The sequence below is a fragment of the Aspergillus lucknowensis genome (assembly GCF_044049455.1).
Source record: "Aspergillus lucknowensis strain CBS 449.75 chromosome Unknown BJX67scaffold_47, whole genome shotgun sequence".
In the NCBI taxonomy this organism is placed as follows: Eukaryota; Fungi; Ascomycota; class Eurotiomycetes; order Eurotiales; family Aspergillaceae; genus Aspergillus; species Aspergillus lucknowensis.
Window position 1 is genome coordinate 188,514 of NW_027263591.1, and position 16,370 is coordinate 204,883.

At 50.8% G+C, this 16,370-nt stretch overlaps 8 protein-coding genes across 8 annotated transcripts; 6 read left to right on the forward strand and 2 right to left on the reverse strand.

Moving 5' to 3' along the window:
- Positions 1 to 17: 17 nt before the first annotated feature.
- Positions 18 to 1,338, forward strand: BJX67DRAFT_362779 (40S ribosomal protein uS17). Its single transcript, XM_071030032.1, has 3 exons — positions 18 to 284; positions 579 to 817; positions 894 to 1,338. The coding sequence occupies exons 1-3, from the start codon at positions 110 to 112 to the stop codon at positions 960 to 962; spliced, it is 483 nt and encodes a 160-aa protein (XP_070882819.1). The 5' UTR covers positions 18 to 109; the 3' UTR covers positions 963 to 1,338.
- Positions 1,339 to 1,420: 82 nt separating this feature from the next.
- On the reverse strand, positions 1,421 to 3,174 carry BJX67DRAFT_384369 (uncharacterized protein; the record flags this gene model as incomplete). Its single annotated transcript, XM_071033650.1, has 3 exons — positions 1,421 to 2,572; positions 2,623 to 2,760; positions 2,818 to 3,174. The coding sequence occupies 3 exons, from the start codon at positions 3,172 to 3,174 to the stop codon at positions 1,421 to 1,423; spliced, it is 1,647 nt and encodes a 548-aa protein (XP_070882820.1).
- Positions 3,175 to 4,287: 1,113 nt separating this feature from the next.
- On the forward strand, positions 4,288 to 6,529 carry BJX67DRAFT_235964 (ENTH domain protein). Its single transcript, XM_071026012.1, has 5 exons — positions 4,288 to 4,425; positions 4,498 to 4,735; positions 4,791 to 4,981; positions 5,030 to 5,141; positions 5,189 to 6,529. The coding sequence occupies exons 1-5, from the start codon at positions 4,378 to 4,380 to the stop codon at positions 6,403 to 6,405; spliced, it is 1,806 nt and encodes a 601-aa protein (XP_070882821.1). The 5' UTR covers positions 4,288 to 4,377; the 3' UTR covers positions 6,406 to 6,529.
- Positions 6,530 to 7,009: 480 nt separating this feature from the next.
- On the forward strand, positions 7,010 to 10,200 carry BJX67DRAFT_362787 (uncharacterized protein). The gene is made up of 4 exons (XM_071030033.1): positions 7,010 to 8,352; positions 8,409 to 8,725; positions 8,777 to 8,892; positions 8,950 to 10,200. Exons 1-4 carry the CDS (start codon positions 7,398 to 7,400, stop codon positions 9,686 to 9,688), a joined length of 2,127 nt encoding a protein of 708 aa, XP_070882822.1. The 5' UTR covers positions 7,010 to 7,397; the 3' UTR covers positions 9,689 to 10,200.
- Positions 10,190 to 11,353, forward strand: BJX67DRAFT_235986 (cytidine deaminase family protein). Its single transcript, XM_071026013.1, has 2 exons — positions 10,190 to 11,172; positions 11,237 to 11,353. Exon 1 carries the CDS (start codon positions 10,648 to 10,650, stop codon positions 11,053 to 11,055), a length of 408 nt encoding a protein of 135 aa, XP_070882823.1. The 5' UTR covers positions 10,190 to 10,647; the 3' UTR covers positions 11,056 to 11,172; positions 11,237 to 11,353.
- On the forward strand, positions 11,130 to 11,675 carry BJX67DRAFT_384373 (thioredoxin family protein; the record flags this gene model as incomplete). Its single annotated transcript, XM_071033651.1, has 3 exons — positions 11,130 to 11,172; positions 11,237 to 11,315; positions 11,381 to 11,675. 3 exons carry the CDS (start codon positions 11,130 to 11,132, stop codon positions 11,673 to 11,675), a joined length of 417 nt encoding a protein of 138 aa, XP_070882824.1.
- A 1,770-nt stretch (positions 11,676 to 13,445) lies between these two features.
- On the reverse strand, positions 13,446 to 14,932 carry BJX67DRAFT_362791 (uncharacterized protein). Its single transcript, XM_071030034.1, has one exon. It carries the CDS (start codon positions 14,513 to 14,515, stop codon positions 13,673 to 13,675), a length of 843 nt encoding a protein of 280 aa, XP_070882825.1. The 5' UTR covers positions 14,516 to 14,932; the 3' UTR covers positions 13,446 to 13,672.
- Positions 14,920 to 16,336, forward strand: BJX67DRAFT_362793 (sideroflexin family transporter). The gene is made up of 2 exons (XM_071030035.1): positions 14,920 to 15,337; positions 15,398 to 16,336. The coding sequence occupies exons 1-2, from the start codon at positions 15,100 to 15,102 to the stop codon at positions 16,171 to 16,173; spliced, it is 1,014 nt and encodes a 337-aa protein (XP_070882826.1). The 5' UTR covers positions 14,920 to 15,099; the 3' UTR covers positions 16,174 to 16,336.
- Positions 16,337 to 16,370: the final 34 nt, after the last annotated feature.

Consider the following 16,370-nt stretch of genomic DNA (forward strand, 5'->3'; position numbering starts at 1 on the left):
TGCATTCCCCAATTCGACGTTGACAACCGAACACTCCGACAACCCCCTCCGCGACGAATCTTTCAACCAGCTCGACCTTGTTTCCTCGTCGGACTGAAATCTCGCAAACATGGCGACCGAGTTGACCGTCCAGTCGGAGCGTGCGTTCCAGAAGCAGCCTCACATCTTCCTTAACCCCAAGACCAAGGCGAAGAGCAAGAAGGTTGGCCAGACCCGGAGATGGTACAAGGATGTTGGTCTGGGATTCCGTACTCCCAAGACTGCCATTGAGGGTAGCTACATCGGTATGCACGACCTGGTTTTATTGTTGGGGCTCTGGTTGCGAATTAGCGGACGGTGGCCCTGTCCTGGAGTCTGAGATAAGAGTATATGCGTGGAGCGGATGGAGGATAAGTCACGGCGCGTTTATCCAGCCTCAACATTTTCGCCGGTTAGGGATGGGAATTGCGGTCGATTTCGAGGGTTTCCGGCGGCGCGCAGCATGATTTCAATGAACCTCGAATCTCAGACTCTGGGGAGGAATATCGCCTCTGCGTTGTCCAGGCTCGTCATTCAGACTACTAACTTGCAAATTCTAGACAAGAAGTGTCCTTTCACTGGTACGGTATCCATCCGTGGCCGTATCCTCACCGGCCGTGTTGTCTCCACCAAGATGCACCGTACCATTATCATCCGCCGCGAATATCTCCACTATGTTCCCAAGTACAACCGTTACGAGAAGAGGCACAAGAACCTCGCTGCTCACGTCTCTCCCGCTTTCCGTGTCGAGGAAGGTGACTGGGTCACCGTCGGCCAGTGCCGTCCTCTGAGCAAGACTGTACGTGACACCCTCCCACTGTTTTCAAAAGATCCGACGACGACGGCGTACTCTTCTAACCTCAACCCTTTACTAGGTCCGCTTCAACACCCTCCGTGTCCTTCCCCGTACCGGCAAGGCTGTCAAAGCGTTCAGCAAGTTCTAAGCGTGTCGACGATGAGGGGGTGTTCTCGAGGGGAAATTCTACTGAGGGTAGCACCGCGAATGGATTCAAGTGGAATGATTTGAAGGGCTGGGATTGTTTCACGATTTCCTGTCCCGGTACCCTGCGAAGGATATATCCAATGAAAAAATTTTCATCTGTTCTTCCTTTATAGAACTCTATTTTACGGCCAGGGAATCAGTATCGATGTGCTAACAGTTTGGGAATTGAATTTTCGGCCATGCTCATTATGACCCCATTTTTGCATTCCGAGATTACGACTGAAAGTAAATCTCACGTCAAACGTCCCAGACACATCACGACTTCCACCAGGCAAAGTACAATTGGATTCAACGTTTCGGTGCAACATATCTTTTAGACCCTAATCATACCCATGTGCTCCCTCTTGCACCTCCACGTATCCCCACCGGGTAACCAGACGGACAAGTATTTGAGGTGGGCTATCCAAGTGCAGACCTCACCCGAGCCCGATCATTGGCAAATTGATCACCGCTTACCACAGTCTCAGAAATCCCGAGTGCTTCAACGTCTGCGTCCTCATCAGAGCTATCGACAATTGCAATCAAGGTGTCTCGCTGGCTGGCGGCGATGGCCTGCAGTTCTTCGTCAAGGTCAACGACAGAGATCATGCTATCCCCGTCAGGAAGATCACCAACGGTAGGAATCGTCTCGCTTCGCACAGGTGAAAGTAAGATGCCCTCGCCTTCTTCTTCTTCCTCTTCTCCTCCTTCCCCGCCAATGCTCTCAACGCCATCCTCATCAATAAGTGAAAAATCCTCGTCGCTGTTCATATCGTTGAATGAACTGTCTGCGGTTCCGGAGACAAGTGATAGAGCAGGTGATAGAGAACCAAGTTCGCCGCTATAACCAAACTCAACACCCTCAAAGAATTGGCCCCAGGGAATGTTCCTTGTCTTGACGCGCCAGGAGTAGGCAAGACCCTCACTAACCATCCTGCAGTATATGGCCGGCACTTCAAGCATGGACAGTAACTTCCCAACAGTTGCTCCCAGTTGCTTGTCTAATTGCATGGCCTCCTTTTCCATTTCCTGGTGCAAGCGCCATCTATTTCTTTTGGATGCGGCAATCTTATCAAGCTGTAAGAAGCGGCAGATGTCGGAATGCTCTGCTGCTATCTGCAGCAGCTTGCTGATCTTGAAGGAGCAGATAATAGCATCGTGCTCCACTGATCCCCATATGAGGTACTCGCCTGCCCCGTTATAGGTCCCAATCCGAACTCCATTTTTCCGGACAAATTCCTTCGCAGAAAAAACTTCGGACTTCAATTTCCTCGAGTCAATGATAGATATGGTTGCCCCCTCCTGTTTCCGTAAACCCCTATGTACTGGTGCCAGAGCTGACTGAAAGGTGGAAATGAAGGGAGATTGTGTCTTTTCAATTCGAATATGGCTCATAAATCGGCGTTTAAAATCGTCCTGTTGAAGGGTATCCGGTGCAAATATATCTGGCAACGCATTTGTGAATAACCCAGCAACAAACAAGGTTCTCGAGTTAACTCCTTGTGAGTCAACGTTCCACCATCGGTAGAGAAGAGGAGGAACCTCTGTACTGTCTAGACCTGTAGCAGTTTCCTGGCCATATTAGTATTCCAACATGGAAACATGAGAACTTCTTTGCTTACATGGTCAAGCCCCTCCAAATAGCACCACAGACAAATCTTGCCCCCGGCTGTAGCAAGAGACGCTATAGAAGTGTTTTCCTGGTGCAAGACATCCAGAGGTGGTTGCCGAAAAGATTTATAACCTTGAGGCGAATCATCCTGTAACAATTAGTTCTATAACAGCTTCTTAAGAGTTGAACTCATAGGCGTCCTTACTTGTTGAGACTGAGTACGGTGTGTCTGGACCTGATATACAAAACCAGTCGAGTCAATGTTATCTCGAGCCTTTCGAACCAACGTCAAGTTCAGGGATGCCGCGGCCAGGTCAATCTTATTAATGAAAGAACTCCAGGGCTCAGGGTCAAAGCTTGACTGATGGATATCACCCCAGATTGGGGACCCCTGTTTTCGCAATGTCACCCACTGGGTATTAAGCGTCGACCACTTGACAGCGTTGCCGCATGTAAAACCACATCCAACCAGCTCGTCCTGGAATATCATATTGAAGATTGCCTGAAAGACTCTGGAATCGCGTTCGTAGAACTTGATAAGGCAACACAGCAGCTTTCTCATGTCGTCTGTCCAGCACACCTGCGGAGGCCTCTGGGCATGGTCAAGGCTGAGAAAATCTGTCATTTGGGTTGTTGAAGGTGAAGGATGCAGGTACAGAGACGCTTTTTGTTCTGAAGGTTGTTGAGAGCGAAGGTTGGGGTCTCCTATTGCAAGGATGTGAGAGGTAAACCTTGTGTAGAAGTAGGTGAGCTTGTTCGTGAACACAAAGATCGAAACACAAGTCAAATGAGGGGAGAATTAAGTCTCAGCAAGCAAGAAAGCCTTCCAAAGACTGTCTTCCTGCATTAGCCGGAAAGAAGGACAAGAGCAGGACCTTCGCCAGTGGGGGGGTTCACTGTGGGAAGATATTTGAGAACTCGCTCAGCATGAGTACGAGTATGGAGTAGACAATAGAACATGGCGGAGGGGTATTCTAATTGGAAGTCATAACTGTTTCGTGGCATTGCAGAAAGATAATAGAGAAAGAGATTCGAATCTCAGATGTGTTATGAGCCAATTTGAAGGAGGTGAGACCAGCCCTTGTGTTCTATATACATTTGGTGTTACGGCGGCCATGGAGACTCACGAGGGAAAAAAAAAAATAAAAATAAAAAACTGGAGGAAAGTTCTCAACTGAATAAACAAAACACTGCAAAAATATCAAGAAATACTGGAATCACCAGAAACAAGCCAGTGGATTGACTCTAGATCTCCAGAGTGTTGTTCCTGAATCCACCTATGATTGCCCGAAGAAGTGCGGCCTGAGGCTGCGAACACCCAAAAAGGGCGAAGTCGGGGTTGGCTTCGTCGCGGTGATGCTCTCCGTCACTTTTCGCAAGCCCCCCCCAAAACGACCACTTCCGCCTTGCGAAGCTGGCCCAATATTAATCCAATCATTCTGTGTTCCTCACAGGCTTCCTGACAGAGTGCACTCCTTATCTCAGCTTCTCCGGCTGGCCCGATACAACCTGACCCGTTCTCACCTCCTTCTCTATCATCCTGACACCTGTTCCTCAGCATGGCCTAAACCACCATGGTTTTGATTGGAACCAGCCTGAACAAGACAAGCTACAATATTTGTCCGACTTTATCTGAATCTCTAATTCATCGTTATCGTCGGCCTTCCTGGAGTCGCGGGGACACTCACCCAAGCCACCCTCGTCCACGCTCTTCTGACCCTGGCTGCGACTCAATTGCAGTCTACGGAGCCTAGATAACCCGAAAATGGCCCATAACTTTGAGAAATCGGTCAAGGGAGCTACTAAGATTAAGGTAAGTCCTTTTACTTCTCCTACCTTGGGCCTGTTGTGCTGCGGAGTGCTGATTGTAGCTCTGTCCCTCCAGCTTGCGGCCCCGAAGTCCAAGTACATCGAGCACATCCTGGTAGCGACGCATACAGGCGAAGCCGGAGTAGCGGAGATATTTCGGACTTTACACCTTCGGGTTCGCGACTCGACATGGACGATTGCATTCAAAGCCCTCATTGTGATTCATTTCATGATCAGGGAGGGCCAGTTGGATGCTACATTGCAGTATATGGCGGAGAACCCAAGGAAAATTGCTGTTAGCGGGCTATCGGAGGGTGAGATGAGCGAGCTATCTTTGCTTAGTGCTTTACTAATGTCTGAATGACATAGTTCAACCACAAGGCCGTAACCTCCGAAGATATGCCACCTACCTCGTTGCCCGGGCGAGGGCGTTCGAGCACACCAAGACAGACTATGTACGAAGCGGACAGGGCCGGATGAAACGCCTCACAGTCGAGAAGGGTCTGTTACGGGAAACGGAGATTGTCCAAAAACAGATCAAGGAGTTGCTGCGATGTGATGTGGGTTATTACTCTCTGTTGTCACTGCGCTGTGCTGACGAACATCAGCTGTTGACGGACGAAGCCGAAAACGAAATCACCTTGACAGCTTTCCGGCTACTTACTCTGGATCTTCTGACTCTATACTCAGTCATGAACGAAGGCACAATCAACGTCTTAGGCGAGTCTGAACTCACATGTATCTGTACTGCTATTAATTGTGATTAGAACACTATTTCGAAATGTCACGACCCGATAGCGAACGTGCGCTGGAGATATACAAGACATTCACTGCACAGACAGAGGAGGTGGTTAAGTTTCTTGGAGTTGCCCGACACTTCCAATCGGCCACGAGGCTCGAGATACCTAAACTCAAGCACGCTTCAACCGATTTGACGCGCCTTCTTGAGGATGACTTGAACGATCCGGATTTTAATCTTCGTCGAAGAGAATACCTTGCGCGACAAGGGAAAACAGGGAGCGGCAGTGCTTTCACAGCAGCAGCCTCAACAACGGAGAATAACTCTTCGAGCAACGCTAACTCAACACCTCCTCGACCAAAGACAGAACCTAGCACCCAAACAAAGACGAATTTCGACTTCTTCGAGTCAATTGAGCCGCCAGCTCAACCCCAACAACAACCTCAGCAACAACCACAAACCATGCAGTTTCAACAAACGGGCTTCCCGGGACAGCAGCACGGTTTCTACCCGCAGCAGACAGGCTTTGCACAACAGCAATCTGGGTTCGGACAGCAACCCCAAACCACTGGATTTGGCCAACCTTTTGGATCACAATTTGCACCGAATGTCAACCAATTTGGCCAACAACAGGCGCCTCCTCCCCTTCAAGCAACCCCAACTGGAGCTGGATTCGGTGGCTACTCACCACAGCCACAGGCGCAAGGGTTCCAATCTCAACTCCCTCCTATCCCACAGGACAGTGTTGCCGCATTCCCTCGGCAACAGTTGTCGCCAAACACGCTCCAACCTCAAACAACCAATCCCTTTAGACAATCGATGCTGATGATCACCCCAGCTGGACCGACCGCGTCCGCACCTCCACTGAACCGCCAGAGCACCAACCCCTTTGCGAAACGGTTATCGACAGTGAATCCGTCCTACAATCCCTCCGCTCCTGAGCAGTTTTCACAAGCGCAGCAACCACCCCAAGCACCGCAACAAGCAGGACCTCTCCAACCCCAGCGTACAGGTACCAACCCGTTTGCTCGAAGCTCGTCTGTACCGCCTCAACAGTCGCAGGGGCTGCAGCCATCCGCCGCACCTCTTCGACCCACTCCCACAGGCAGTACAAATCCATTTCGCCAAAGCACCCTTGTTCAACAAACCGGGCAGGGGTGGTCGGTCAATGGCCAACAGGGCACTATGGGCGGACTGGAGCAGCTGGAGACGATACCTATTTTCCGACGGCCGGGACTCTCGTGATACTCGCAGCCTGCAGAGGATGCTGAGGGTACGCGGTAATGCTCGCTATTTTTATTCGTGGTGTTTATCTTTAATCCTATTTTTATTTTCCTGCTATTGTTACCCCCGATTGATTCTTCCTGTCTGGACTTTGCATACGGGCTTGCAGGGCGGGCGCCATGATGTAGTGATACTAGTAAGCAATGAATATGACTGGGGCATTGATTGAGCTGCTCCATGGATTGTAGCTGGCTATCATTACACGCACATGTCTTCAGGGCTGACGAAGGGAGGAACAATGGATTGTCTGAAAGTGACGGGTTTGACAAGCGATGCAAGGACGGCCATCTGGAAGGGAAAATATCCCCTTGTGCTTCACTCTGGGACTGAAGGAATTCGCCCATGGAAACATGGGAAACAATGGAACTTGTTGGGGATCCACTCGGACTCCCGGCAGCCGCAGCATCCGAGATCCAGGTTCCTCATTTCTCAAACATGCGGTGCTGCTGATTGGCTGTCGGTTGCTCACGTTGGAGAGAAATAATCAGAGCTGCTGACTCTGTTGGAGAGTGCCTGAAGTGAGACTCGAGGACGTCCCCCCCTCTTCCCGACTCCTCGCCCAGCACGTCGTCTCCTCCCGCCTCACGTCTCACAGTCTCACAGACCACCCGCAACAGCGCTAGACCAGGCCTGTTCTTAGCATTCTTAGCACCCTGGACCTAAGACGCTTCTTCATCTTTTCCTCCCATCGCATTTTTCTCTTTCAAAACATTCCCAGCTCCCAGTTCCCACCTGTCCCTCGCCCCCGAAATTTGGCAAGACATGAGGCTTTTCCTGATAAGGGCAGTGCGCTGACCATTCAGCACATTTCCTCACGCTTCGCCCATTCTCGGCTCTTTCTCAGCCCTCCCTCGACGTGCCTCCCAAACAATCCCCCCCTTCTCCAGGAAAATAATGAGTGCCCATGAAGATCACCAACGAGATCTGTGAATTGCGAATCTTGCGCCTGTGCGATGGACGCCAAGAACTCCCTTCCTCACTCTACGCCTCTTCCTCCAGCCCCCGACAGCGGCCTCCCCGTCTACCCCATTGTGTCTCGGCCGGCTGCGTGGGCGACCTCCCAGTACTCTTATATTCCTCATCCTCCGACGGATATTAATACTAATACTCTTGATCAACCATTTCATCACCATCTGCCGCCCTCTTTCTCTCCCTCGACCTCTTCACCGTCTCACTCTTTGCCCGCTCATGCTCCGCCTTCGTCCTCTGTGGTCTCCGATTCCTACGACGAGACCAATGCCGTACAACAACCACCCACAACAGGCGAACCGGCTCGTCAGGGCTCAGGGAAGACAGCCGCGACCAAAGTTCGCAAACCGCGTAAGCAGGGCAATGCTTCACAGGGACGCTCGACCCTCTTCTGGGTCCATAACGACGCTCAATCGGTCGCAGAGGGCACTCGAGAGGATACACTCAAATTGATTCGTTCCCACGTTATGTCCGAACATAACCGCAAGAAAAGACTCGAGAGCAATAAGCGTTCTAAGAGCAAGGCATGGAAACATCTTGCGTTCCAGCCGGTTGAAACGGCCGCATCCAACTCCACTAGTTCCGCATCCGCTCATGATACCTCTCGTCTTACTCCGCGGAAGACATCGCGGAAGACGTCGCGCCCCGCAAAACCTCGGTCTTCCTCATCATCCTCGCCCACATCTTCGAAATCACCCTCTCCCGAGCATCAGGTGGTGGACGAAGAGGAAGAAGAGACAGACGTCGCGGATACCGGCGGTGACTATGAAGTAGTATCTACAGATCTTGTGGATGGCTACGGGCGTAAGGATGAAAAGCAGGCCCTCACTGTGGTTCAAAACCCATCACCGTGGACTTATGTCGGTCAAGGAATGAACGACCCTTTCAACACCATGCATACCCCGCTTTCGGAGCGTATGTATCGACATCTCCAACACTGTAAGTTCGACGGACTAACAGAATGAACCATAATTTTGCTGACAATATTGGGGTAGTTTTGGTTAAATTGACGCGACTTGCTTACCCGTTACAACGTCGGTACGGAGCCAAACTCGAGGCTCATTGGGCATCTCTCGTCCAACATGATCCCGCTTCGTTACACGCTTGTATCTGTGTCGCTGCAACGAATTCCGCACTCGAATCCGGGGAATTCCCATTAACAGATGATAAAAAAGCATCGAGTCCCTTGCTTCTCGACACTTTTCACCATCGTGGTGAGACTATTCGGTTGGTCAATGAGGGCCTGTCGGATCCTATAAAGGCCGCTAGCGATGAATTGATCGCGGCGGTTTCGGTATTGTTGACCGTCGAGGTATGAAAATGTGCTCTGAACGTCTTCCACGACTGTCGCTGACCGATGCAGATCGCAACGGGAGATCCGGATTATCTTAAGATTCACCTTGCGGGGCTAAGGCAAATGGTAGGAATGAGAATTAGTTTTGCAGATGTCGCCGATGATGTTCGATTCCAAATTTCATGGTTGGTCTTTCTGTCTTTCGCACCCTCTTTGTTGTCGGTACTCTGACACCTGGTTAGGACCGATATCCGTGTAGCATGCATGTCCTTAACTAAACCGATATTTCCTTTCGTTCGCTATGCGCGCCCGAAGAATTTCACCATCACCCCTCCTACAAAAGAGCTCGAAGCTACTGCTTCAAGCTTGGTTACCTTGATTCAGATACCCGGCATCTTCAGCGATGTCATGTCCAAAATCATCTACGATCTGGCCGACCTCGTTTGGTACGCGGAATGGATAAAGGGCGGCCCGGAATACCAAGAATTCAATGAAGAGACCGAGTGCTACTACAACACTGAGGTACTCTATGTCGAATATGCACTGCATAGTGATCGATACACCTCCACAGGTGAGGTGAAAGGAGATGCCACGATCGAAGGTTGCGTTCGTTTAGCGTGCCTCCTCTTCCACAACAGCGCCATCTGGGACTTTTATCCACAGATCGCACCGGTTTTCCCTAAGCCGATTGTCGCGCTGCAGTTGGCGCTGGAGAGCACGATCCGTGCGGGCTGCTACCACCTCTGCCGTGACCTCCTGATCTGGTTGCTCTTTGTCGGCGCGTGTAGCACGAGAATTCCGAGCCAGCGCTCATTCTTTGTCAACGAGCTTGTCTCGGCAGTACGCCTTCGGGGGGTCCAATCGTGGCAAGAGCTCCGCGCCATTTTATTCAGCTACTTCTACGTGGATCGGTGCTATCTCGGGCCATTACGCGCCCTGTGGAACGAGATCCAGACGACGCCGGCCACAAGCAGTGTATAAACAGTAATCGATATTACCCTATATACCTATATTTCCGTTTATGTACCCAGATATAGCATTATTTGGTTGCATGTATGGCACATTAATGAGGCATGTACATACGATATGAGCGATGTCATGACGAATCGACTTGATACCTTCCAGCCTGAAGACTTGAGAAATCTAGGTCACCCTTGGACGTCCACTGCCGGGCCTCAAACACAGCTCTGCGCCGGACTTGTGCGTCCAGATTTTCACTTCCCTTCCCAACAGCACCCTATGTATCGAGGAACTGCACTTCCGCCGTTCAGCGCAAAAATTCATAGGAGAGATGATACTACGAGTTTTAAACTTAATCAACCATGTACCATGTTAATGACTAGGGTTTCAGGCGTGAGGGTTTCCATCAACCCTTAATCAAGGCCCAACCGCGTCAACATCGCTCTCTCTCGTGGTTGTTTCCCTGTCCTTGCATCGAATTTTGAAGGGAAGTCCTTTGTCCCTTACGGTGGAGATTCTTAGGAAGAAGAAGACGTGAGACTTCTACATTAACTTTTTCTACCATAAGAGCCGCACATGCGCTTCTTCTACTGCGGTGTAGACTCGAGTCGTATCTTCAGGTGCCCCGATATAGTTCTGCATCTTTCTCTGCGCCAGCCTAGGCCTGGGCGTGGGTTCAACTGCTTCGATTAACCAATAGTATGGTTTCGAGTACGACCTCTCCCACAGGAGTGGGTGGTTGCCCAGGTACGCATTGAAGATCCCAAGGGCCAAGATGAAGCCATCTACACTCGATTGGTTGCACCCCGATATCCTGAAGCGGAAACCCTGTAGAGCATCCATCCATCCCAATCCCACCCGACCAGGATCTGGCGTTCAGGCCCTTCCAGCGGAGTAGAAAAAACTCAGGCCTTAACGATCAAGATAAATTATCTCCTTCATCGTCCAACCCCTTATCCGTTCTGGAGCACACACGCGAGATGCCCCTCACCACCGAAGAAGCCACGCTCCTCGAGACCGCCACGGCCACAATCAATAGCATCCCCCTCTCAGAGGACTACAGCGTCGCCAGTGCCGCCCTGGCCTCAGACGGACGCGTCTTCACCGGCGTCAACGTCTACCATTTCAACGGCGGTCCCTGTGCCGAGCTCGTGGTCCTCGGAGTCGCAGCCGCAGCGGGAGCCACAGAGTTGACGCGCATCGTTGCTGTCGGGAACGAAAACCGTGGGATCCTCAGCCCCTGCGGTCGGTGCCGCCAGGTCCTGCTGGACCTCCGGCCAGAAGTTCAAGTCATCATTGGAGAAAAGGGTCGGGAAAGAGTCGTCCCCATCGCAGCGCTGCTCCCGTCTGCCTTCTCGTTCGAGGGGTCTCGTGACCCTCACACGTGACCTGGTTCTTTGCTCGGCCTCGACGCCCTCTGTTAAGTGAACCTCACTTCGTTTCTTCCCGCGCACGCAATACTATGGAAATCTCTCGACTGCTTATTGTTCTCGCTATATACCTTGGTATGCCTCTTGTTTTTCCCGAGACGGAAACGGAAACCCGTTCTAACTGCAATTGACTACCCAGCCTTTCGCTACTTCATCCGAGGCCGCAATTCAAACCCCGCTGCAACGATGGCGCATGGAAAGGTGACCGAAATAGACAAGTATGTTCCTCCGCCCTTGAGAAAATCTAGATCTAGATCAGAAGACTCAAGACTCCGCTGTCTAGCCCCGTCATCTTCAAGGCCCTCGTCTCCTCCGGCCCCGTTGTCGTGGACTTCTTCGCAACCTGGTGTGGCCCTTGCAAAGCCATCGCTCCCGTGGTTGGACAGCTCAGCGAGACGTACCCGAATGTGCGATTCATCCAGGTCGATGTCGAAAAGGTTCCGTCAATAGCGCAGGAGCATGCGATTAGAGCAATGCCGACTTTCGTGCTCTACAAGGACGGCAAGCAGGCGGAGAAGCGGGTTGTCGGGGGGAACATGAAGGAATTGGAGGATATGATTAAGAGAATTATTGCTTGAAGGTCCGAGACAGGATCTGAAATATGATTCATTGTGGTGGTATATACTTGCATTAACTCGGCGTATCTCTTAACACAAAATTCGCTGTACTCCCGACGCATCCGCGTAGCGACATGGCGGTCTTCACACCAATGCTGCATTGCACTCTGAATACGATACAAGCCGGCGAGGGCCGGTGTGTGTCTGAAGAGGGAATTCAACTGAATCGCAAATGACCGCATCATCCCTCGGCTGATCATTGTCCACTGGGGACTAGGGGAGAGATAGAGGCTGAGCCGCGAAAACAAGAATCTAGATTGTTGAGTACTACCGGTAAGTTCTCATCGATGCCCTGAGGTATCGACTGGGCACAGGATATAATCGTTATCCAAGAATTGGAGCATACAGTTGACTTGTTCACTACTCGACTACCGACATTCGGACGTGAGGATCTGGGGCACTTTGAATAAGGAAATACTTTTCATATTTAGCGAACTCTAAAGTACCACGGTAGTCCTTATCATACCTCCGCAAACAACCTGCTGCACTTATAATCAACCACTAACATCCCCAAGAAAACTCACCTCACCACTCCTCCTAGTTGCAGCTATCCAACCATATCATCCGCATCAAAGTCCACACAACCCATATCCGTATCCCCATCCCGATCCGCAGGCCCCGCATCCGGTACTTCTGTATCAGGGTCGACCATACCACCCAAATCCAGACCTAGACGCAGGGACTCAACTAACACCTGTATCTGCTTGACTGGGTCGGTGTCGACGTATCCTCGATTCTGAGCGCGGTCCTCCAGACTTAGTTGCGTCATCTGCGTAAGGGCTTCTTGGAGGTTGATGGCAACGTGTGGACTCTCCAGTTGATTGTTAGAGGTTTTGGCTTGATCCTTGGATGGGTTAGGTGGGGGTGAATTGGCCGTGTTGTTAGTCATGGTGCTGCTGGGAGATATGGGAAATATGTAGGGCCTATTATTGCAAACAATAGTACTGTAAACTCTAGCGAAGCTCCTTCGCTGCCCGTGGACTCGGAAAGCTTAGGTATTTATTATTGGTTCCATTGTCTGCGTTAATGCATGTGACAAAGAATTGATGCCATTGTATCATTGCGATGTGCGGGGAAAGCCTTTGTTGGCTGATGATTGTTACGGAGACATACGATAGGATTGGGTCTCTTGTTCAAATGCAGAGTGCTGGTTCCCTCACTAAAGACCTTGTCATCCGGAACTTCTATCGGATGGCACTGACAAAGGACTCAGTCCATTGCTCTGTAGTGGAGCCTCTGGTGTTCTTTTGAGTTGCAAGTCTTTGAGCTTGAAACGCTATTTGGAGACGTCCCATTGAGAAACGATGGGAAAAAAAAAAACTGGCTTAACGGGGATTATGTATATTCCACTAGTAGTGCGAAGCCTATTTGTGGGATTTGCTGCAAATTATGCCTACTGTATGAATGCGCAATGAGGACGACGAGGGGGGTAAGGAGGCATACCTACCTCTAGCCCTATTTTTTGCCCTCTTGAACCTGTGGGGCTGGTGGGATGAAAACACGGACCTATGAAGGGGTACAAGGTGAGTGCAAGTGGTATAGTTTGTGATGAATATCTATTGAGCAAGAGAGCCCTTCTTCACCCGCAATTCTGACGGTTTTTGAAACACGACTCTGACTTGGAGTGATATTGAAGGGGCCAGTATTGGGACTTGGAGGGGGGTAATAACTTGGTACTAATAGCATTCTAGCTAAATGTACTGAGACGCAAAATATGGTAGCAAATCAAGCAGTTTATTTGTGATAGCTCCTTTTTCCTTTCATTTTTCTTTGCTCGAGTATTTTAACTCAACTTGAAGCTTTGAATAAAACAAGGCTATATAGCACAAGCTGACAAAAGAAAAACAAAGGAAACAAGCAGAAACTTACAGAGCAGTCCAATAGTTCTTCCTGACGTAGCAATTAGTCCTTGTCCTACTACTCCGACAGACTCTTCTGATTTCCTCTTCAAGCTTTGGCTAACACAGGGGATGAGTCCGTTCCCACCACTGCAGGCGGAACAGGCAGGTATGGACACCATCCCTAGGCCGGGCAGGCTCCTCATACTTAAGCAACGAGGGGAAGTAAGTCAGAATATGGGTTTCCATTTCCCCACCAGGCTGTAGCGAGAACGGGAAGTCAACTAGCATGGTGAGTTCCCGGCACTTGGAATGAACACGGGCATAATCCTTTTCCCACCTTTTGTTCTGCGCCGCCTCGAGACCTCTTGAGACGCTTGGAAGAACGAAGTATTTGGAGAATCCCGGGTCTCCGGACGGGGGAGGGAGAGTTTTCTGGAGTGCAATACCCGGGGTTGTGAGATCGTGCCATGTCCCTTGAGAGGGCTGCCTTCTTCTGACACCGGCATGAAGTGGGATCTGCCGGGAGAATAACTTATTAAGACGGCTGCTAAAATTGTCGGCGAGTTCCATGGCATTTTCGTTGGTTCCGGTGAAAGTGCAATTGAAAATAACGGGGTGTGTACCTGCTGGGCAGTCAAGAACACATGCCGTAACATTGCGAGGAATCCTGGAATAGGTCATCCGGCACTCATCGCACATATTGATCTGAGAAGTACATTGGGTCCCGTTGTGAGCGCTCTCAGTACGCCTGGGAGGGCGCTGAGAGCGTCTGGGAGGCTCCGGAGCTGATGGTGGGGCGGGTGACTCAGGGCGCTGAGACACGGGCACAAGACTCTGAGAATTGGATTCGGACATCTTGGTTAGAATTTCGAGTGATGGTGTTCTGATAAGCAAGTATAGAGGGAAGAGTTCGGATCGTATTGAATGAGATGACTGGACTGTTAATGATGAGGACGACATAACCTGGGACGATTAACGTGTATATATAGACAATCCAGCAAAGAGAGTCGATAACAAGGGAATAATGCGCTCTTTACGCTTATAATGTCTTTTTGTGTTCCTTTCGGTATGCCTGTATCGAATGCTTTGTTCTGCCGACCTCAAAACAGCTCCTTTGGTGTCTCTGCATTGTCCATTGTGCCATTCACTTTCGCGGTTGCATAGTGGAGGGACCTTTGTTGAAGTGGTTCATGGCATTTGCATCCTTGGTCTTTGTGGAAATACCTTCAGCCACTTGACTTCTGGAACGAAGTTTGGTGCGGAAGGCAAGGAGCTGCGCACACAAGAGACGCAGACGGTATACTTCATCAAATTGATGGGCAAAAGCGGATGAGCGGGTCTTTCGGAGTCTGGGCCCGATTTCGGCTGATTGTTCTCTTTCGCCCGGCCAATGTCCGCTTATCGGCTCACCGCCTCGCTTATCTGTGATTCACGCTCGCCACAACTTTTTTCTCCCCTCTTTCTCTTGTTTGTCTGTCGACTTTCGCTTCTTTTGTGTTTTCGCTTTGTCGTTCTTTTCGACCGTCTTCTTTCTGGCTCTGCCAATGTCGACCTCCCTTCCCCGTAACCGGGACCTTCCTTCCTCGCAATATGACCTGACCACGTATTGGGGGCGCGTTCGACATGCCGCTGATATCTCGGACCCACGAACGCTGTTCGTCTCCCCAGCTGGTCTGGAACAGGCGAAGCGCCTCATCCATCTTTACAAGCAGCATGAGATTCCAACGATGACACCCGAGTTGTGGCGGGCCAAGAAAGTGGTAGATTCGACATTGCATCCTGGTACTGTATTGCAAAGCCTATACATGCGAATGTTTAGCTAACTGAGATTCGCCCATTCAGACACTGGCGAGCCTGTTTTTCTTCCCTTTCGCATGTCATGCTATGTGCTATCCAACCTTGTCGTCACAGCCGGCATGCTCACACCTGGTCTCAAAACAACCGGGACTCTCCTATGGCAGATTGGCAACCAATCCCTCAACGTCGCCATCAATAACGCGAATGCGAACAAGTCGACCCCTCTGTCAATATCTCAGATGGTTAAATCTTACCTGATGGCGGTATCCGCGTCCTGTTCGGTAGCTTTGGGTCTTAATGCCCTCGTTCCGCGCTTGAAAAATGTGTCCCCAAGCACGAAGCTTATACTGGGCCGCCTGGTGCCCTTTGCGGCTGTGTCTAGCGCAAGCGCTCTGAACGTCTTCCTAATGCGTGGGGAGGAAATTCGGCGGGGAATAGATGTGTATCCGGTGCTAACGGAGGAGGAAAAGAAGAAGCGCGAGGAGACGGGAGAGCCAGTGCAAAGCCTCGGGAAGAGCCAAAAAGCTGCTACAATCGCAGTCGGTGAAACAGCTGTCAGCCGGGTGCTGAATGCCACCCCGATCATGGTTGTACCACCATTGGTGCTCGTCCAGTTGGAAAAGACCAAGTGGCTTCAGGCTCGCCCCCGAATGGTGCTCCCGATCAATCTTGGGCTCATCCTGGCAACGTCACTGTTTGCCCTGCCACTGGCCCTTGGTGCGTTTCCACAGCGGCAGGCAATCAGTGCGGCGTCACTGGAAGAAGAGTTTTGGAATCGCGGGGGTAAGGATGGCAAGGTTGAGTTCAACCGGGGGATGTAATAGACAGCTTTCTGGATAATTCACTTGTATATACCACCATCGCGAATAGAACAATTGCGTTATGGCGTATTGGTCAAGACGGAAAAGGTATACCCGGCCAAATTGGCGGCGGAGCAAGATGTCAGGGCTAGGGACGGGAGTACCTGGCGTACCATTGACTTCTTGTGCTCGAAGAAGATCAAAGCAAGCAGGGGGGT